At 64.9% G+C, this 17,581-nt stretch overlaps 3 protein-coding genes across 15 annotated transcripts; 2 read left to right on the top strand and 1 right to left on the bottom strand.

The window, feature by feature from the left end:
- Positions 1-80: 80 nt before the first annotated feature.
- Positions 81-1,529, top strand: DDIT3 (DNA damage inducible transcript 3). Its single transcript, XM_075075607.1, has 4 exons — positions 81-228; positions 535-582; positions 690-854; positions 944-1,529. The coding sequence occupies exons 3-4, from the start codon at positions 714-716 to the stop codon at positions 1,349-1,351; spliced, it is 549 nt and encodes a 182-aa protein (XP_074931708.1). The 5' UTR covers positions 81-228; positions 535-582; positions 690-713; the 3' UTR covers positions 1,352-1,529.
- Positions 1,484-6,687, bottom strand: MARS1 (methionyl-tRNA synthetase 1). 9 transcript variants are annotated; one of them, XM_075075590.1, is made up of 22 exons: positions 6,518-6,687; positions 6,306-6,396; positions 6,149-6,227; positions 5,935-6,069; positions 5,699-5,774; positions 5,437-5,609; positions 5,240-5,352; positions 4,979-5,095; positions 4,672-4,875; positions 4,314-4,515; positions 4,134-4,208; positions 3,882-4,052; positions 3,698-3,793; positions 3,491-3,608; positions 3,033-3,246; positions 2,822-2,953; positions 2,621-2,725; positions 2,363-2,546; positions 2,184-2,255; positions 2,053-2,079; positions 1,841-1,924; positions 1,484-1,745 (listed from the first exon to the last, which is right to left on the bottom strand). In XM_075075590.1, the coding sequence occupies exons 1-22, from the start codon at positions 6,618-6,620 to the stop codon at positions 1,593-1,595; spliced, it is 2,724 nt and encodes a 907-aa protein (XP_074931691.1). In that variant the 5' UTR covers positions 6,621-6,687; the 3' UTR covers positions 1,484-1,592. The 9 variants fall into 9 exon arrangements, with proteins under 9 accessions (XP_074931691.1, XP_074931690.1, XP_074931693.1 ...); XM_075075589.1 differs by having other exon boundaries at positions 5,240-5,364; positions 6,518-6,665; XM_075075592.1 differs by lacking the exon at positions 2,053-2,079.
- Positions 6,688-6,777: 90 nt separating this feature from the next.
- Positions 6,778-15,400, top strand: ARHGAP9 (Rho GTPase activating protein 9). Of its 5 annotated transcripts, none has more exons than XM_075075597.1 (19): positions 6,778-7,215; positions 8,348-8,698; positions 9,213-9,412; positions 10,281-10,493; positions 10,977-11,054; positions 11,262-11,372; positions 11,452-11,513; positions 12,086-12,154; positions 12,294-12,381; positions 12,538-12,633; positions 12,971-13,069; positions 13,166-13,289; positions 13,380-13,493; positions 13,925-14,023; positions 14,105-14,182; positions 14,308-14,361; positions 14,453-14,587; positions 14,670-14,775; positions 15,086-15,400. In XM_075075597.1, the coding sequence occupies exons 1-19, from the start codon at positions 6,807-6,809 to the stop codon at positions 15,264-15,266; spliced, it is 2,667 nt and encodes an 888-aa protein (XP_074931698.1). In that variant the 5' UTR covers positions 6,778-6,806; the 3' UTR covers positions 15,267-15,400. The 5 variants fall into 5 exon arrangements, with proteins under 5 accessions (XP_074931698.1, XP_074931699.1, XP_074931702.1 ...); XM_075075601.1 differs by lacking the exon at positions 6,778-7,215 and adding an exon at positions 7,239-7,650; XM_075075600.1 differs by lacking the exon at positions 6,778-7,215 and adding an exon at positions 7,689-8,211.
- Positions 15,401-17,581: the final 2,181 nt, after the last annotated feature.

The raw sequence follows: 17,581 nt of genomic DNA, 5'->3' as shown, positions 1-17,581 counted from the left end.
CGCGCCCCACCCGCCCGTTCCCCATTGGCTCGCACCTCCCGGTGCGTCACGGCGCTGTGGGCGCTCGTTGGCTGCGGCCCGCGCGAGCGTTGCGTCACGCCAGGACCCTTAAAAGGGGTGCGGGCGGCGGCATCAGTGAGAGCCGAGCGGTGCGAGGCGATGCGGGCGAGGATGATCGTGGGGCAGCGCTTGGGCCGGGGCCGTGGGGAGCCGGGGACGCCTAGGAAGGTGCGCGGGGAGCCGGCCTGGGGGTGGAGGGAGGCCGAGACTGAGGCGTTCGGCCAGTCGGGGTCCCAGTCGGGACAGTGGGGCTGCCGGAGACCTCGCAGGCCACCCTCGTCTGAGAACGGTGCTCGGGGCGCAGCACCCCCCGGTGCGGGGCTGTGGGGCACTGTACCCGGGTCGCAGCTCCCTCATTCCCCGAGCTGGCGGCACCCCAGGGAGTGGGGCAGGGGCTCCGACCCCCGGGAATTCTCCACTTGCCGTGCCGCCATGGTGGGGGCGGATGCTAACCCTGCTCCCCTCCCTCCCCAGGCATCCAGGAGGAAGTGCGTCCTTGTCGACCACCACACCTGAGAGCAGGTAAGAAGGGGCTGGGGTGGCTCCCTGGGGCTGTCGGGGCCGGCCCCCCCTGCAGGGAGCAGTACCCCGGAGCCGCGAGTCCCGGCCTGACTCACGGCTCCCCACAGCGCGGCACTGGCCCGGAGGTGACCATGGCAGCGGAGGGGCTGCCTGCAGGGGGACCCACTGGTGCCCTGCCCAGCTGGGAGCTGGAAGCCTGGTACCAGGACCTGCAGGAGGTGCTGGCAGCAGCAGAGCCCAGCGGGCCCTCCCCACCCTGGGGGGCTGAGCAGGTGAGCTGAGGGGCCAGGAACACCCCGGGGGGGGGGGGCGGGAATAGGGCAGGGGGTGTCTGGGCCTGACGACTCCTCTCTCCCTGCAGGCAGAGCTTGCTCCACTGTGGGACACAGAGGGGGCTGGCAGTGGCCCAGAGGGCTGCAACCCGGATGCTGCCCTGACTGCTGAGCTGCTGGGGCCAGAGCACACATCTGGCACGGAGCCAGCGGGAGTGCTGGGCTCTGCCTCTAGCTGGAGCTCCCCACCCCAGCTGGGCACAGAAGAGAATGAGGCGGGGGCAGCTGCAGGGCGTGGGGTGAAGAGGAAGAGGTGCAGTGGCATGGTGGCAAGCAGGGACTTGGCCAAGCGCCGGGAGTGGGCGAATGAGCAGCGGGTGCTGGAGCTGACAGCCCACAACGAGCAGCTCCGGGAAGAGATCCGGCAGCTCAGTGCAGAGGTGGAGCGCACACGGGCAGCCCTCATTGACCGCATTGTGAACCTCCGCTGTGCTTAGGCACCAACGCTGCCCTGCAGTCTGTGGGGCAAGGACTCTGCTGCCCCCGTGGACCGGGGGGGTGGACATGAACTGGAGGGGCACTGCCCCGCTGGCATAGACTGATGCCATAGGGAGGGCACCACTTCCATATGCAATTGTACAGTTTTTGCATTTTATTACATGCATGTAACCACCAGTACAGCCCCGTCGAGTCTCTGGGTAGCACTGGGGTTGCTCCCCAGCACGGGGGAGCCAGATGCTACTTCTTCCGCTTCCCCTTGGGCACAGCACCTTTGGGGCTTTTGCCTTCCGCTAGTGCCAGCTGCTGTTTCAGCTCCAGCAGCCTGGCCACCTCTGCATCAACCTGGGCTTTCTCTGCCTTGTTGGCCTTCAGCTGCCGTACATGGTTGCCCTGGGGCAGGTGGGGGGGTAGAAGGTGATAAGGGCGGCTGGGGGAGGAAAGGGCAAGACAGGGCTAGACACCACATATATGCCCCTGCCACTCACCTGCTTGGCCACCTCCTCTGTCAGCTCTTGGATCAGCTGGTGGTCACCTGGAGCAGGTTCTGAGGCTGGAGGGGTCTGTTTGGCCTGTGGGAGGCCAGAAGTAAGTGTGAGTTCTGCTCCCAGTCCCCAGGGGCAGAGCTCTGCACCTGCCCCTCTCATGCTGGAGAGGGGTGGGGTGCTGTAGCACCCCTGAGACAGTGCCAGGGAGTTACCTGGGGCTCTACAGCAAGGTTTTCAGGCTGGGAAAGGAGACAGCAAGTAAGAAGGGACAGAAAGCAGAGGTGGAGCGGCTAGGAGGTGCCCAAGGTGGGAGAGCTGCAGGGGCACTGCAGCCCCTGCTCACCTGCCCTCCACCAAAGTGCTTGCGCAGGGCCTCAACCTGGTCATTCTCCAGCTTCTGGAAAAGGGGGCTCACCTGGATCCAGGAAGAAAAAGGGTCATCCCTGCAGGGCCAGCACCCCCAGTGGCACCCATGCACTGCCTGGAGGGGCACAGCCCACCTTCCCACTCCCCCACACCTACAGTGCCAACGCGATGCCCAGGGGGCAGGGTGCAGGTGAAATTGTGGCTCATGACTAAGCAGTCCGGGGGGATGCAAAGCTGCTCCTGGATGGCCAAGCTGACACCAGGCATGTAGGGCTGTAACAGTACAGCCAGCATGGAAGCCATGTTCACTGCTATGCCAGTCACTGTGCTCGCACGCTGCCTGTGGGGCAGGAAACCTCCCATCAATGCCAGCTCCCAGACTTGCCCCCTGCCCAGCTCCCCATCTGTCCCTACCTGTCCTTTTCATCCCCCTTGATCCGCTTCCAGGGCTCATTCGCCTGGATGTACTGATTGCCATGGCGAGAGATGCTAAGGATACATCTCAGGGCATCACGGATGCTGGTGGGGGGGTACAGGGGGGGCTGAGCACCTGCTGTAGGTCAGGTCTCTGCCTTCCCACCCTCACAATTCAGCCCCAGGATTTCAGCTACCCACCGCACTTTCTCCAGCAGCTGGTGGTACTGGCGCAGCTCCAGGGTGACATGGGCCAAGAGCCGCTTGTCATCCAGTGTCAGGATCATGTTGGGGACAGCACCACCAAAGAACTTGCACACAAACATGCCAGCTCTGGGAACAGAGGTGGAGTAGGCATGAGCACAGCCTGGGGACAGAGATGGCCCCTGCCACCACCAGCATCCCCCAGAACCTGTTGATGAAGTTGCCCAGGTTGTTCAGCAGCTCTGAGTTGTTCTTGAGCATGAGGTCGCTCCAGGAAAAGGCACTGTCTTGCCCTTCGGGCCGCACATACAGCAGGTAGAAGCGCCAGATGTCCGCAGGGATGCCTGTATCCTTGGCCATGTCCCCGAACACTCCCACACCCCGGCTCTTGGAAAACTTCCCATCCTCGTAGTTCAGGTACTCTGGGGAGGGCAGGAGAGAGACCACCATGGGGCCCAAGCATGGGTCCGGCACTCTCCCAGGCAGGGAAGAGCCCCACAACACTGTCAAAGTGCTCATAGACTCACACCGAGTTCAAAGGGGCTTCCAAGTCAAAGAGGGTAGACACAGTTCTATGCGTATGCAGGACAGACTGGACTGTTCCCAGCACTGAGAGAAAGCAGGAAAGTGTGGAGACCCCCCCGATCCCTGGTGACCGCACAGTACCTGTAGCAATGAGGTGGTTCACCAGTGTGTAGTTGTCCTCAGCACCCAGGAGTGAGCAGGGGAATATGACACTGTGGAAAGGGACATTGTCCTTGGCCATGAAATTGTAGAGCTCAACCTGGTAGACAGAGGGGGGGACACACATCAGTGGACCCCAGCATCCAGCTCTGTCCCTGCCTCCACCCTGCAGCAGCGCCAGGCTCATACCTGCTGTGGGTTCTTCCACCACCTCTCCCACTGGTCAGTGTAGTTGGCTGTAATGGACAAGTAGCCAATGGGAGCATCAAACCACACATAAAAAACCTGGGGGGAGAGTGATACATGAGCTGGGGACTCCCAGGCAGGGCACGTGGGGACAGACACTGCAAACAAAGGGCCAGGTGGGACCCACCTTGTCACGGAAGCCATCAAGGGGTACAGGTGTGCCCCACCTGAGGTCACGAGTAATGCAGCGGGGTTTGAGCCCGTCCCGGATCCAGGAGCGAGTGATGTAGCGAGCATTGGCCGTCCAGTCCCCTGTGGCCCACGACTGCTCCAGCCAGGGCTCCAGCCGCTCCTCCAGCTGCAGAGGAATACATGGGGATGGCCAGTGGTATCAGGGGATGCCCCATCCCCTCCCCACTCCCCCAGGGATGAAGCTCACCTTGGGTAGATCCAGGAAGAGGTGTTGAGTGGGTTTCACCACAGGGACGCCCTTGCAGAGCTTGCACTGCGGATTCTGTCAGAAGGAAAAACATCGGTTTGAGGGAGCCCAGGACAAGGCTGGGGGTCCCAGGCAGAGCAGGGGGATTGTGGGGTGATGCCCAGAGGGATCCTGTCCCACCTTCAGCTCCACAGCATTGATGAGTTTGCCACATTTGTCACATTGGTCCCCCCGTGCCTCCTCATAGCTGCAGAAGGGGCAGGTGCCCTCCACAAAGCGGTCAGCCAGGAACCGCTGGCAGTCCTCACATCGCAGCTGCTCCACAGTGTCTTGCAGCAGGAAACCACGGGCCAGCAGGCGCTGGAAGATGTCCTGGGCAATCCTGGGACAGGAGAGGAAGAGGAGTGGGGCAGCCCCCATCAGCCAGGAAATCCTTGGAGAGCCAAAGAGCACCCTCAGCCAGGTCCGCTGGGGTTCCCTCCAACATTCCCCAGCACCAGTTCCTCCACCTGAGCCCCTGGGGGATGCAGCCGCTCACATGGTCTGGTATGGTGTGGTGGTGCGGCCAAAGTAGTCAAAGGAGATGTCAAACCAGCGGTAGATGTCCGCATGGATGGCATTGTACTTGTTGCAAATCTCCTGGGGCGTCAGCCCCTCTTCCACTGCCTTGGTCTCAGTGGCTGTGCCGTACTCATCTGTGCCACACACATACAGCGTGTTCCAGTTCCGCAGGCGGCAATACCTGCAGGCAGGGACCTGTGACACCCGTGCAGGTGTTGGGGGCAGTACAGCCCCCCCACAATGATCCCCTGGCACCTGGGAGCTTTCCTGCAGCTGGGTCTCACCTGGCAAAGGTGTCAGCACTGAGGACACAGCCAATGATGTTGCCAAGGTGGGGCACGTTGTTCACATAGGGCAGAGCGCTGGTTATCAGGACATTCCTCATGCCCTCCACTGGCAGCCTGGCATGCACAGGGGCAGTCAGAGCATGCACAAAGAGCAACAGGGCCACCCCACCTTAGAACAATGCGGCATCAACCTGGGAGCCTCTGCCAGGCCCCTCGGAGCTCTGGGGCAGCCAGCCCTGCTGTCATCTTGGGACTCACACAGGTTTCTGAGGCTGCCAGGGCTTGGGCAGTCCTGCAGCACCATGGGCCCAGGCATCTGCAGCAGCTGTGATTTCCTCCTCTGTCAGGGCACGCTCAGAACCTTCTTCCTCCTGCAGGGAAGGCTGGTCCCAGTGAGGGTCTGCATGCCTGTTGCCAGAGCCCCACAGGGGCCCATTGCTGGGCCAGGGCTGTACCTCGGGCTCGTTACTGGTGGCTCTCTCCATGGCCAGGGAGGGCGGAGGCTGCTTCTGCAGGTAGGACTTGAACTCCAGCAGTGCCCTGGGCATCAGAACAGAGTCAGCAGCTTTCCTGCAGGCCTCTGAGAGCGTCATGCTCTGGAACCACATCCTCAGCTGCTGTAGCTCAGCTTGGGGGACATGAGAGAGAGTAGCATGACTCTTACAGACATAGGAACACAAGGAACACTCCCCCTCAGTACCCCTACTTCACTCTTACTTGGCAGGCTGGTCTCATCCTGGAGGACAGGAAACAAGGTACCCCACACAACCACATCAGCCACTGACTTGGTGTCCTGGGCCAGAGAAGCAGAGTCAGGCCTCGAGGAAGCCTCAACCCAAGCTCAGGGCTCTGTCTCCAGGCAGGCAGCAGCAAGCTCAGTTCTGCAGGGAGCAGGGCCCAGCCCCCACCAGTGGTCTCCCCCAGGGAGCAGGGCTCCCCCCAGTCCCACTCACCCCAGCGAGGTAGGCAGTGCCTCTCCTAGACAAGTTCTGCTCTATGTGGGCCAGCAACTTCCCCAGGGCCTCCACTGCCTCCAGCCCTTTCTTGCCGTGCACCAGCTGCGCATACAGGGCAGCGGAAGCGGCCGGCTGGGAGCAGACAGACAGAAGGGGTCAGGCAGGCCGGGCGCTGCGAGGCAGAGAAGCCGCCACACCCTGAGGCACCCACCTGCAGCTCAGTGGCCTCCCACTCCAGCCACTGGTTGGTGAGGTCGGTGGGCTCCTCCCCGCGGGCCAGGAAGAAGAACCTGGGGGGTTTGAGGAGGGGAGGGCAAAACTGGAGGCTGTGGGGCCGCCCCCCCGCCCCCCCGGTACTCGGTACTCACTGGCAGATGGCGTTGGGGGAGAAGAGGACGGTGCCACTGTCCAGCTCCAGGGCGGGCACCCACGGGGGACTCAGCGGGGCGAGGGGCCGCTCTGCAGGGGGGAGCGGGCCCGTCAGCCCCCGCCGAGGCGGGTGGATCACCGGGGCCGGTGTAGGCAGGTCCCTGCCGCGGAGGGGAAGGGATCGCAGCAGCCACCGCCGCGGCGGTCTCACCTAAGGGGTCGTTCCAGTCGAGCCGCACCGGGGCGGCGGCGGCCCCGGCAGCTGCCAGCACCTTCAGCGCAGCGGGCCCACCCGCCGCCACCCGCAGCCGCATGGCCGCGCGCTGATGCAATGGGGCCGCGCGCGGGGCACGCCGGGACCCAGCGACCCGCCGCCGCCGCACTACAGCCCCCACAATGCCCCGCGCGGCAGCGGCCCGCGCCCTCCCGCCCAAACTCTCGCGAGAGCGCCACCAGCGCTGTCGCCATGACGACACGGGAGCCGGCTCGCAGGGGTTGCTATGGCCGCCGGGCGGGGCCGCACGGCAGCATCCTCCGCTCCCGCCGCGCTGCGGGGCCCTGGTGCCACGGGCCGGTGCCGAAGCCGCCCGGCAGCACGGCGCTCCACGTCACACGAGCCCCCCACGACCCCCCCTGTATCCTGCTTCTTTCTCCCCCACCCAGGCGCGGGCCCTGCCGTGGAGCGGGGCGCTCCCCCGCCCGTCCCCGCACTGCCTACGCAGCAGTCCCCCCCCCCCGCTTGCGGGACCCCGGCGTTCGAGTGCCCGCTCCCACCGGGGCGCTCCCCCTTCCCGGCAGACCCGCCGCTCTCCCGTCCCGCCCCGGAGCGCCCCGTCTCGTACTGTCACATGGCCCGGGGAGGTGTCCCCGCTGCCGCCGCCGCGGCTGGCCCGACCCAGGCACGACCAGGTGGGGGGGGGGGGGGGCACTGTGGGGGCAGGCGCAGCCGTGTGAGCCGCGAGCCCTGCCCCCCGCCGGTGCCCCGGGGACCGGTGGGGCAGAAAGAGCGACGGGAAGCGGGGGCGGCGTTCGGGAACGGGGTGAGATACAGCCGGGCTGGGGTCCTCCCCTGTGGCAAAGCTGATTTGCTCCCCACCCCCCCCGGGGGAGTGAGATTACCCCAATTGCCCCGCCTCCCCACTTCTGACCCCTCCCGGCAGCACGGAGCTAAAAGGCGCTTAGGGCCGAGCAGGGCTGCGGGCTCTAATCTCTGCACCCCGTGGGTGCTCTGCTGCCTGGGTGCGTGCAGGACACCAGGGTCCTCCACTTCCACCCCATGGCAGCCCCTGTCACCCCTCTGTCCTGGCATCAGTTCCTGCCAACCACAGTGGTGCCCCAAAGATGGTGAGTGGATCTCTTAGCTGGGGGGACAAGTTTGGGGGCTGTAGGGCCATGGAGCTGGGGCTCTGGGAGCCTAAGGCTGTAGGGCTGAGGACCAAGGAATATGGGGCAGGGGGCCTTGGGACAGGGACCAAGGGATGGGGAACTGCAGGGCTGTGAGATGGGGACCAGGGGACCGGAGTCCATGGAGCCGTGGAGCTGAAGCCCCCCAGCACCACCCCCAGCCCCGTGCTGGGTGGCATGAGGAAGCCGCAGCCTCGCTGCTTCCTGCTGCAGCAGCTGCTGGGTTTCCTGTGGGTCCCTGAGCCCTGGCTGCGCCAGCACCCCCAGCCTCTCTGGTCCCCCCAGTCCCCTGTACCCCAGTGCCAGACATTGGCTCCCCCAGGACCAGGAACTGGGGCAGCATGTGGTCCCTCCACTGCTTGTGGACGGGATTGCCATGGGGCATTGCCATGGCTGGGGGGAATTCATGGCCATGGGACGCAGCCTGGCCAGGGGGCATTGCCGTGGCCATGGAGCACATTCTGTGGGATGCAGCATGGCCATGGGGCACAACATTGTCTGGTGAGTCCTGGCCCTGTAGGCAGGGTCCCTGCTGCCATCCGTGGCACTGCTCAGCCCCCTTCCACCACAGCCTGGGGCCATGCCAGCCATGGCACATCAGGCACCTCCATCCTGACCCAAGTCCTGTGCCCTGCAGACGGTGAGGGCCAGGCTGTAGTGTGCCCAGGCGCCCCGAGCTGGGTGAGGATGCTGGCAGGGCGGTGGCGGCTGGAGGGCCAGCGGTGGCGGCGCACCGAGCCGGCTGTGGTGCTGCGTGCCCTCTACAACTACACGTACCGTGCTGAGGATGGGCGGCATGTGGCCATAGCTGCTGGTGAGCAGTTCCTGCTGCTCCACAAAGCCAACGAGGACTGGTGGCAGGTGAGACGGGCTAGTGAGCCCCGCTGGGCTCGGCCCTTCTTCGTCCCTGCTACCTACGTGGCTGAGCTGGACCCTGGTGACACCGGGAGACAGAGCACACTGCCCCCCAGCCATCCAGTGGGCACAGGTGAGCAGAGCGGGGGGGCACGTGCTGGGGCCATGGGGCAGGGAGACACAGGATGGCAGGGCACTAGGAGAATGGAACCACGGTGCACTGAGGTGGGGGCAAGCAGTTGGGGGCATTGGGGGCATAGGATGAAGGGACACTAGATGTACAGGGCTGGGAGGCACACCACTGGGAGTCCTGGGCTGTGGGTCTGGGTGCACAAGGCTGGGGGAAGATCAGGGCTCTGGGTGCAGGATAAGGGGGCACTGGGGGGAAAGGGCTGGAGGACCCATTGAGGGCATAGCGCTGGGAGACACCTGTGAGGGACGAGGGGGACCAAAGGACTGAGAGTGCAGGTGGAAGGGGCACAGGACTGCCAGCACTGGGAGACACCAGGGACATGGGGCTAACAGTGCTGGCGGCAGGGGGGCACTGGGCAAAACAGGGTTGGGGCCCAGGGGTGGGGCTCTCTACCACCCACCTGTAACCCGGAGCATCATTTTGGGCTGGTGGCTAACATCCTTTCTTCCCCCAGGCCTGCCACCACAGTACCACTCACTGGAGGACCTTCGTGGCCCACCCCCACCCCCCCCACCAGAGGCCATGCTGACCCGCACCTGCCCTGTGGGCCGCTGCATTAGCACAAGCCAGCTGGCAGAGGGGGCCCTGCCCACCCCCTCCCCAGCCCTGCCATGGTGCCAGTCCCAGCAGGAGCTGCTGGCCCAGAGCACTGGGGTGAGTGGGAGCCAGGTGGCCCCCAGAGGACACCCTGTGCCCCCAGTCCTGTTCCCCTCCAAGCTCCTGCAGCCTCACCAGTGCTCCCTATCCCCACACACACCCCAGCGTTTGCACCCTCCCTCCTTCAACCCGCACCCTGCATCTCCAACCTGTGTCCCCTCCCTGCACCCCTACACCCTCCTGCATCACCCCCCTGCACCTCCTGCACACCCCAGCCTCACCCTCATGTATCACCCACCTGCATCCCCCAACCTCATGCTCCTGCATCACCCATCTGCACCTTCTGCATCCCCCAACCTCACACCTTCTGCACCCTCCAGGTTCACCCTCTGCATCACCCACCTCCACCCCCAAACTTCGTACCTCTGATCCACTCCCTACACACCCCCACCCCCCCTGCACCCCAGCACCCTCCAACCCCGCCCTCGCAGCCGCCGCTTCCTCGTCGCCGTGGGGCAGCGGAGGAAGTGCGGCGGGGGGGGCCAGGGGGCCGCACCGCCCGCAGCGGGGTCGGGGGGAGGACAAGGGAGGCCGGTGCTGCGGGGCCGCAGGTGGGAGCGGGGCACCGTGCCCGGGCCGGGGGAGCACCGGAGGTGGGGGGGTGATGTCAGGGCTGCCGGAGGGGGCGGGGGGAGCGACGGCGGCAAACAGCTCTCGGGGAGGGATTGCAAAACCCTGATCCAGGCTGAGCAGGTTGTGGGGAGAACGCGGGGGGCTGGGGCAGGGCAAGGGGACACTGGATACTGCTAAGGCTGGGCAGGGGATGAGGCTGGGGGCGGGGCAGGGGAGGCACAGCATGGGGCTGGGGGTACACTATGGGCATTGTCCATATGCCCCATACCCAGTCTAGGATCTGTCCCCCAAGGTGTCCCCCCGGGGAGCCGCCATGATCTACTGCAACGTAGAGGAGCTGCAGCGGGCAGGGGGCCAGGCTGAGCCCCCAGCGCCAGCCGGGCCCCCCCTCCAGATTTTGGGGTCCTGGGAGCGTCACTTGGACCCCAGCACCGGTCGCAGCTTCTTCTACAACCCCCAGACGGGCACAACATCCTGGAAACCCCCCCGGCGGCACCGGGAAGCGGTAGGCATGGAGGGCAGCCCTGGGGAGTACTGGGGACCTGGCAGCCTCCCCGCCAGCTGCATCTGCACACCCCCATGCCCCCCCGTCCCCCCCACTTCCCCACCAGCATCCATCCCACTGTCCTCCATACTCCCCATGCCCCCAAAGTGTCCCCACCAATGCCCACGCATCGTGTCCCCCGTGTCCCCCAATGTCCACTATATCGCCCTCCTGCCCCCACCTTTTGCCTTCCACAGTGGCCCCTGTGACTCATCAATACTCCCAATTTATCCCCCCAATATTTCCTTCCCACCCTCTCCATGTGGCCCCACTACCGCCCCATCTGACTCCCCCAGAACCCTCCAGGCTCCCCTCACTGCCCCCCCTTGTCCCTGGTGCAGCCCCACTGGGTGGCGGGCACTGCCAGCGCTAATTGCTGTGGACGGCCCAGTCCTGGGGATCCTGGCCATACCGACCCCTGAGGCTGATCCATGTCCCCTGCAGGGCCTGACCGCCCCTACTGAGCCCCTCAGGACCACCACACGCTGGAGTTCCAGGGAAGCCGGGGTCCCCAGTGTCACTGTGAGCTGGGGGACAAGGGCTTTGAGGGGGGCAGAGGCACAGGGAGGGGGAAGGATGGGAGGGAGCTGGAGAGGAGGGAGAATGGGGGGGCACTGGGTGGCACGGGAGGGGGTCAAGGCATGGATGGATAGTGGAGGACACTGAGAAGGGTATGGGGGCACCAGGGAGGGCCTGGGCTGTGCTCCCCACACTGTCCCCCCACCGCAGGTAAGCCATGGCCAGACCCTTGAGCACTGCAGCCTGGAGGACCGGGCAGCCGCCCCCCAGCCCGCCCTGACCACAGCCAAGCCCCGGCCCTGCGCCCCCGCCCTGCCCACCGTGAGTTACGCCGGGACGGGGAGTGTCCGCGGGCCGAGCGGCGCTAGGGGACCGGGCAGCACTGACCGTGTACTCACAGGAGGTGCAGAAGGCCGGGCAGCTCAACAGGACCAAGATCGCTGAGGGGGGAAGGAAGCTCAGGTGCGGGCCGGGGACGGGTCCGGGTGCAGGGGGCTGTGCCGGGGGCTGTGCCGGGCTGGGGTCCTGAGGGCGGGTCCGGGTGCAGGGGGCTGTGCCGGGCTGGGGTCCTGAGGGCGGGTCCGGGTGCAGGGGGCTGTGCCGGGCTGGGGTCCTGGGGGCGGGTCCGGGTGCAGGGGGCTGTGCCGGGCTGGGGTCCTGGGGGCGGGTCCGGGTGCAGGGGGCTGTGCCGGGCTGGGGTCCTGGGGGCGGGTCTGGGTGCAGGGGGCTGTGCCGGGCTGGGGTCCTGGGGGCGGGTCCGGGTGCAGGGGGCTGTGCCGGGCTGGGGTCCTGGGGGCGGGTCCGGGTGCAGGGGGCTGTGCCGGGCTGGGGTCCTGGGGGCGGGTCCGGGTGCAGGGGGCTGTGCCGGGCTGGGGGTTAATGCCAGGATGGGGCGGGGGGGGGGGGTGAGCAGAAGGTTTCTGCCAAGTTGAGGGGGCCATGCCAGCCTGGGGTGGGGAGTTTATGGCAGGGGAGCTGTGTTAGTTGGGGGCGGGCATTCCAGTCTAGGGAGGGAGTGCCAGCCTGGCCCATAGCTCTTCACAGCTGAGGGGACCCAGGCAAGCAATGTCCCTGGCACACAAAGGCGCTTGCAGCTGTGCCAGGTGAGAGGGAGGATCTGGGGTGCTGCCAGTGGCCAAATGGTGCCCCGGGCCTGTGTGGGGCTCTGCTGGGGTAGGGGGCACCCAAACCTGGCCCCAGCCCCGGCTGGGGTTGGGGGTGCCCCTCACCTGCTGCCCCCAGGAAGAGCTGGGGGGTCTCCTGGGTGGTGCTGGCCGGGAACAGCCTCATCTTCTACAAGGAGCCCAAGGGGCCGGCACCCACTGCCTGGGTGAGTGGGGGGCATGGGGGTGGGCTGGGACAGTGGGAGAGTGCTGGAGCATCGGGAGGTACTGGGGGGCAGCATGGGTAGAGGGCTGTGAAGGAATACAGGGTGCTGTGGAGACGCAAGGGGGACAGTGCACTTGTAACACCTGGTGCCCCCCAGTGCCCTGTGAGTAGCCGCCCCGAGAGCAGCGTGGACTTGCGGGGGGCTGCCCTGGATTGGGCCCGGGACCTCTCCAGCAAGAAGAACGTCATCCATGTGAGTGGAGCGGGACTCCAGGCTGGGGATATGGGAATGCCTAAAGTGCACAGCCCAGGGCATGAGGGGATAAGAGTCTGGGCATCACAGGGGTCCACTAAATACAGCCCCACAGCCCAGCATGTCCAGGAACCCCCAAAATGGGACAAAGTGGTGCCACTCACATACTCCCCTGGGGCATGGTGGTGCGGTGTAGGGACCTCCTTGGGTTAGGGGCACCCCTGGACCCCCCCAGGGGGGATAGAGCAGAGCACCCCTGGAGTGCCTGGGTCTCCCTGGCCCCTGTAGAGGTCCCCAGGGGTCCCTGCCCACCCCCATCCTGTTATCCCCCCACCAGCTCCGCACTGTGACTGGTAACGAGTTCCTGCTGCAGTCAGACCAAGAGGCCACCATCCAGGAGTGGGCCCGGGCCATCCGGGGGGTCATCCGCCGGCTGGTGAGTGCCTGCAGGGGGGCCGGCATTGCCCCATGGCTGCCCCCAGCCCTGTTGGCATCCCCAGCTGTCCCTGTCCATTACTCCACCCCCCCACAGGACCTGGAGAACCCCGTGGATGTGCCAGTGGGGTGGCTGCACCAGGGGGACATCGGGGACCTAGTGGAGCTCAGCGGGGACGAGGATGAGGCACCACGGGTGACTGAGGGGGCCGGGACTCCAGGTAGCATTGGGGGACCAAGGCAAGGGAGCAGGCCTCAGGGCTGGCATCACTGTGCCCTTGACCGGCCCCCGGGGCCCGCTGTGCCCCTAGGTGCCCCCCACACCCCCAACGCCTCAGAGAAAAAGCGGGTGAAGAGTAAGCTGAGGCGCTTCATCGTCAAGCGGCCCCCACTCCAGAGCCTGCAGGAGAAGGGGCTTATTCGAGGTGGGGTCCCCCAGCTGCAGGACCTCCCCCCAAGTCCCACCACAACCTTGTGACACTCCCAAACCCTCCCACATCCTCCCTCTGCCCCCAAAGTGGGTGCCTGAGTGCTCCACTGAGCCTTGGCTGCCTGTCCCCAATGGGTCCCAGTCCCTTGCCTCACCCAGTGTTCCTGCCCTGAGTCCCTGTGCACCCTCTGGTCCCAGTGTCCGCCCCAGCCCCAGCATCCCCTCCTGGTCCCTGTCCCCCTCCCGATCCCAGTGTCTGTTGTCCCCCACTTCCCCAGTCCCAGAATCCCCCCTCAGTCCCTGTGCACCCTCCCAGTCCCCAGCATTCCCTCCTGGTCCCCGTACCCCGTCCCTCCCAGCCCCATTTGCCCCTTGCCGAGGCCCAGTGCTCCCACATCTGTTTGCCCCAGCACTGCCCTCTCCCAGACCAGGTGTTTGGGTGCCGCCTGGAGGCCCTGTGCCAGCGGGAGAGTACCACTGTGCCTCGCTTTGTCCGGCTCTGTGTGGAGGCCGTTGAGGAGAGAGGTAGGGTCCTCCCAGCTGGCAAAACCCCCACCGCTGGCATGGACTTCCCCCACCATGTCTCACCCCCATCACTGTCCCCAGGCCTTGACGTTGATGGGATCTACCGGGTCAACGGGAACCTGTCCATGATCCAGAAGCTGCGTTTTGCTGTGGACCGGGGTGAAGGGCCTGGGGGAGCACAGAATGGGGGTGCTGGGTGGGGACAGGGGAACTGTGTTGGAGTACATGGCCAGTGATGGGGGAAGGCATCTTCTCCCCCCATGAACCCTCTTTTGTCCCTGCAGAGCGAGCCGTGACCTCAGACGGGCGCTATGTCTTCCCTGAGCAGCTGTGCCAAGGTCAGCCATGGTGGCTGGGCAGGGGCAGGCCCTGGTGGTGCTGGGGCTTTGGCAGGCCCAGGCACAAGCTGACCCTCCCCATTCCTCCCAGAGGAGCGGCTCAGCCTGGCAGACCCCGAATGGAGTGATGTCCATGTGGTGACCGGTGCCCTCAAGCTCTTCTTCCGGGAGCTGCCTGAGCCCCTGGTGCCTTACGGGCTCTTCGACCCCTTCATTGAAGCTGTCAGTAAGTGCCGCCTGCAGAGCTTCCCATGTCTATGGGTGCTGGGTTGGGGCCACTGTGTCTGACTGCTGTGGCTCCCTCCCAGAGCTGCCGGACCCCCAGGAGCAGGTGGAGCGGGTGGCTGAACTGGTGCAGAGCCTGCCCCCTGCCAACTATGCCACCCTGCGCTACCTCCTGGCTCACCTCTGCCGGTAAGAGGAGGGCCACTCCCAGGCTGGGGGATGCTGGGGGGTGGGCCCAGAGCTGCCCCACAGGTGGATGGACTATGGGGTAGCTGGCAGGGTATCGGATGGCCCTGGTATGCCACGGGGGGAGCAGGATTAGGACCTACCAGAGTGATGGAACCCTGGCACATGGACCCCCTGGGGTGTTGGGGGGAGGACCAGGGCTGGGTGTGGTGGCATGGGACCGCCCCAACCCCGTACAAACCCAGGGTAATGCAGGGAGGACCAGGGCTGGATGGGGTGCATAGGACCACCCCCCAACCCTGTGCATCCCCAGGGTGATGGAGCGGGTAGATGTCAACCGAATGACACGCCAGAACATCGGCATCGTGTTCGGGCCAACGCTGCTGCGGCCGGAGCGGGAGCCGGGCAGCCTGGCAGCAGGCATGGCCCAGCAGAACCAAGCTGTGGAGCTGCTGCTGGCACACTTTGACCGCATCTTTCCTGCACCCTCCTGAGCCTGGTCCCCCCCACCCAAGCCAGGCATGCGTGCACTGGCTACCAGTGCCCCTTCCTATCCCCAACAAGTCCTCCCTGCCCCATGTACCTTTGACTCTGCAGTAAACAGGCACCTTCTCTGGGACTGACAGCACCTCCTGCTCTGACCAGGGTTGGGGGGGGTCTGCGGCACCGAGAGCCACCCACCTCCCATCTCCTCCACAGACAACACTATCATCCAGGCATATGGCAGCCTCCAAATGCCCTTCCCTCAGCCCCCTTCCATGCCCCATACATCTTCCAGAGGTCATTACAGTGCTGATTTATTTCTACCATTTGTTAAATTCATATCTGTCACCATCAGCCCCTCACCCCCACCCCAGCAAAGTCCCCCAGCTCTGCAGGCACAGCCAGTGCCAGGGCAGGATCCAGTCATACCAGAGGTGGGAGTCTTGCCAGGGTGTGCTCCAGGGTGCCCACTCTCCACTGCAGCCACCACCAGCCCCTGCAGACCCTGGAGTGGCCGGTACCACCAAGACTCCTGCCTGCAGGATGCAACGGTCAGTGGATATGGGAGCTGTCAGGATATGGAACCCCATCAGGGTTACCATTCCCCTGGGCCTCCCAGTGGTCCCCAGCCCCCGTCAGGGCCCCAGCACCCTCCCTGTGCCCCCCAGTTCACTGGTTCCCATCCCAGTGTGCCCCCAGGACCCAGTGCCACCACCTGCTCTTCTGCATTCACCAAATGCCCTCCCAGCTTCCCAGTGCTCCAAGACCCCAGCTCACCAGTTGTACCAGCCACTCCCAGTTCCAGGCAGCAGTGTTCACTGGATCTGTTCTTGGCCCAGGGCAGGCAGGGCCCAAGAGCTCCAGGCAAGAAGGGGCAGAAGGGGTGACAGAGGAGACTTGGGAAGCACAGGGTCCTGGGGGGCACAGCTGGATCCTGGGGGGCTCCTAGGGAGACACCAGCCCTGCTTTGGGCAGGGACTGATCCAGAGGCTTTTGAGGGGCTGGGAGGGATCCATCGATGCCCAGGGGTTTCAACTGGTATGGCAGGACAGCCCTGGCTCCAAGCAGTGGCTGGTGCCTGTGCTATAGAGCCTTAGCACCCCCAAGAGATCTCGGTGCCAGGGTCCCATCCTGCACTGGGTGGGTGTCCCAGAGGATGGAGGGAGTCCTAGGAGACACCAGCTGGTGTGCAGGTGGCTGGTGTAGGAGCTGGAGTGGGAGAAGCATTTCTGGCAGCCAGCACAGCAGTAGGACTGCTTGCCTCAGGGGAGTGGTTCAGAGGCACCAGGCGGGGGGCTGATGGGTGGCCATGGGGCAGCAAAGGGTGTAAAGGATGGGATTTTTTAGGGAATGGGGGGGCCTCATGCTATGAGGCTCAGGCAGGCTTAGAGTGATGGAAGGGGTGATGGATGCACTGTATGGGGTGGGGGGTTGTGGGCTTACCACTGTGGATGTGCAGATAGTGCCAGGGCTTGAAGGTTTTCCCCACACCAGGCACAGGGAAAGCATTGCCCTGTCCTCCCCCACACCAGCTCCCCGTCAGCAATGAGAGAGCAGCTCTGGGTCCCCTCCAACTCCAGCGCAGCTCCCCTAGCCCTGTACCCCCGACATAACTGGCTGGGCAGGCGGCTCCCAGGCTCCCCTTCCTCGTAGACCTGGGGTGCTGAAAGCAGGACTCTGCCCAGGGCAATTCGGGGTGCTGGAAGGACCATGGCCTGGCTTGGCACATTCTTGCTGGCATCGTCAGGAGCCAGAGCTGCAGCAGAAGAAGGAACCAGGTGGTCAAGGATGGTGATGGTGGAGATGGAGAGACAGGCTGAATCCCTAGCACCTAAATGCCTGGGCTCCCTCCCGATATCTCCTCCCACTGCTACTCTTACCCTCATTCCAGGGAGGAGCATCCCTGGATCCCCCCAAGTGACAGAGTGTATGGGTAGAGCTCAGGTCTTGTATCCAGCCCTTGCCTGCCCCAGGGTCTCTATCTGCCAAGGAGGCCAATGGTGTCCTGGGGTGCATTAAAAGGAGTGAGGCTGGCCAGTCGAGGGAGGTTATCCTCCCTCTCTACTCCACCCTAGTGAGGCCACATTTGGAGTACTGTGTCCAGTTCTGGGCCCCCCAGTTCAAGAAGGACAGGGAACTGCTTGAGCAAGTCCAGTGGAGAGCTATGAAGATGATCAGGGGACTGGAGCATCTCCCTTATGAGGAAAGGCTGAGAGACTTGGGTTTGTTCGGCCTGGAGAAGAGAAGACTGAGGGAGGATCTGATCAACGCTTATAAATATCTGAAGGGCGGGCGTCACGAGAATGGGACCACTCATTTCAGTGGT

Source organism: Phalacrocorax aristotelis, chromosome 26 (assembly GCF_949628215.1).
Source record: "Phalacrocorax aristotelis chromosome 26, bGulAri2.1, whole genome shotgun sequence".
Taxonomy (NCBI): Eukaryota; Metazoa; Chordata; class Aves; order Suliformes; family Phalacrocoracidae; genus Phalacrocorax; species Phalacrocorax aristotelis.
Note: the sequence above shows the minus strand (reverse complement) of the source record. Positions and strands in the feature narration are given on the sequence as shown.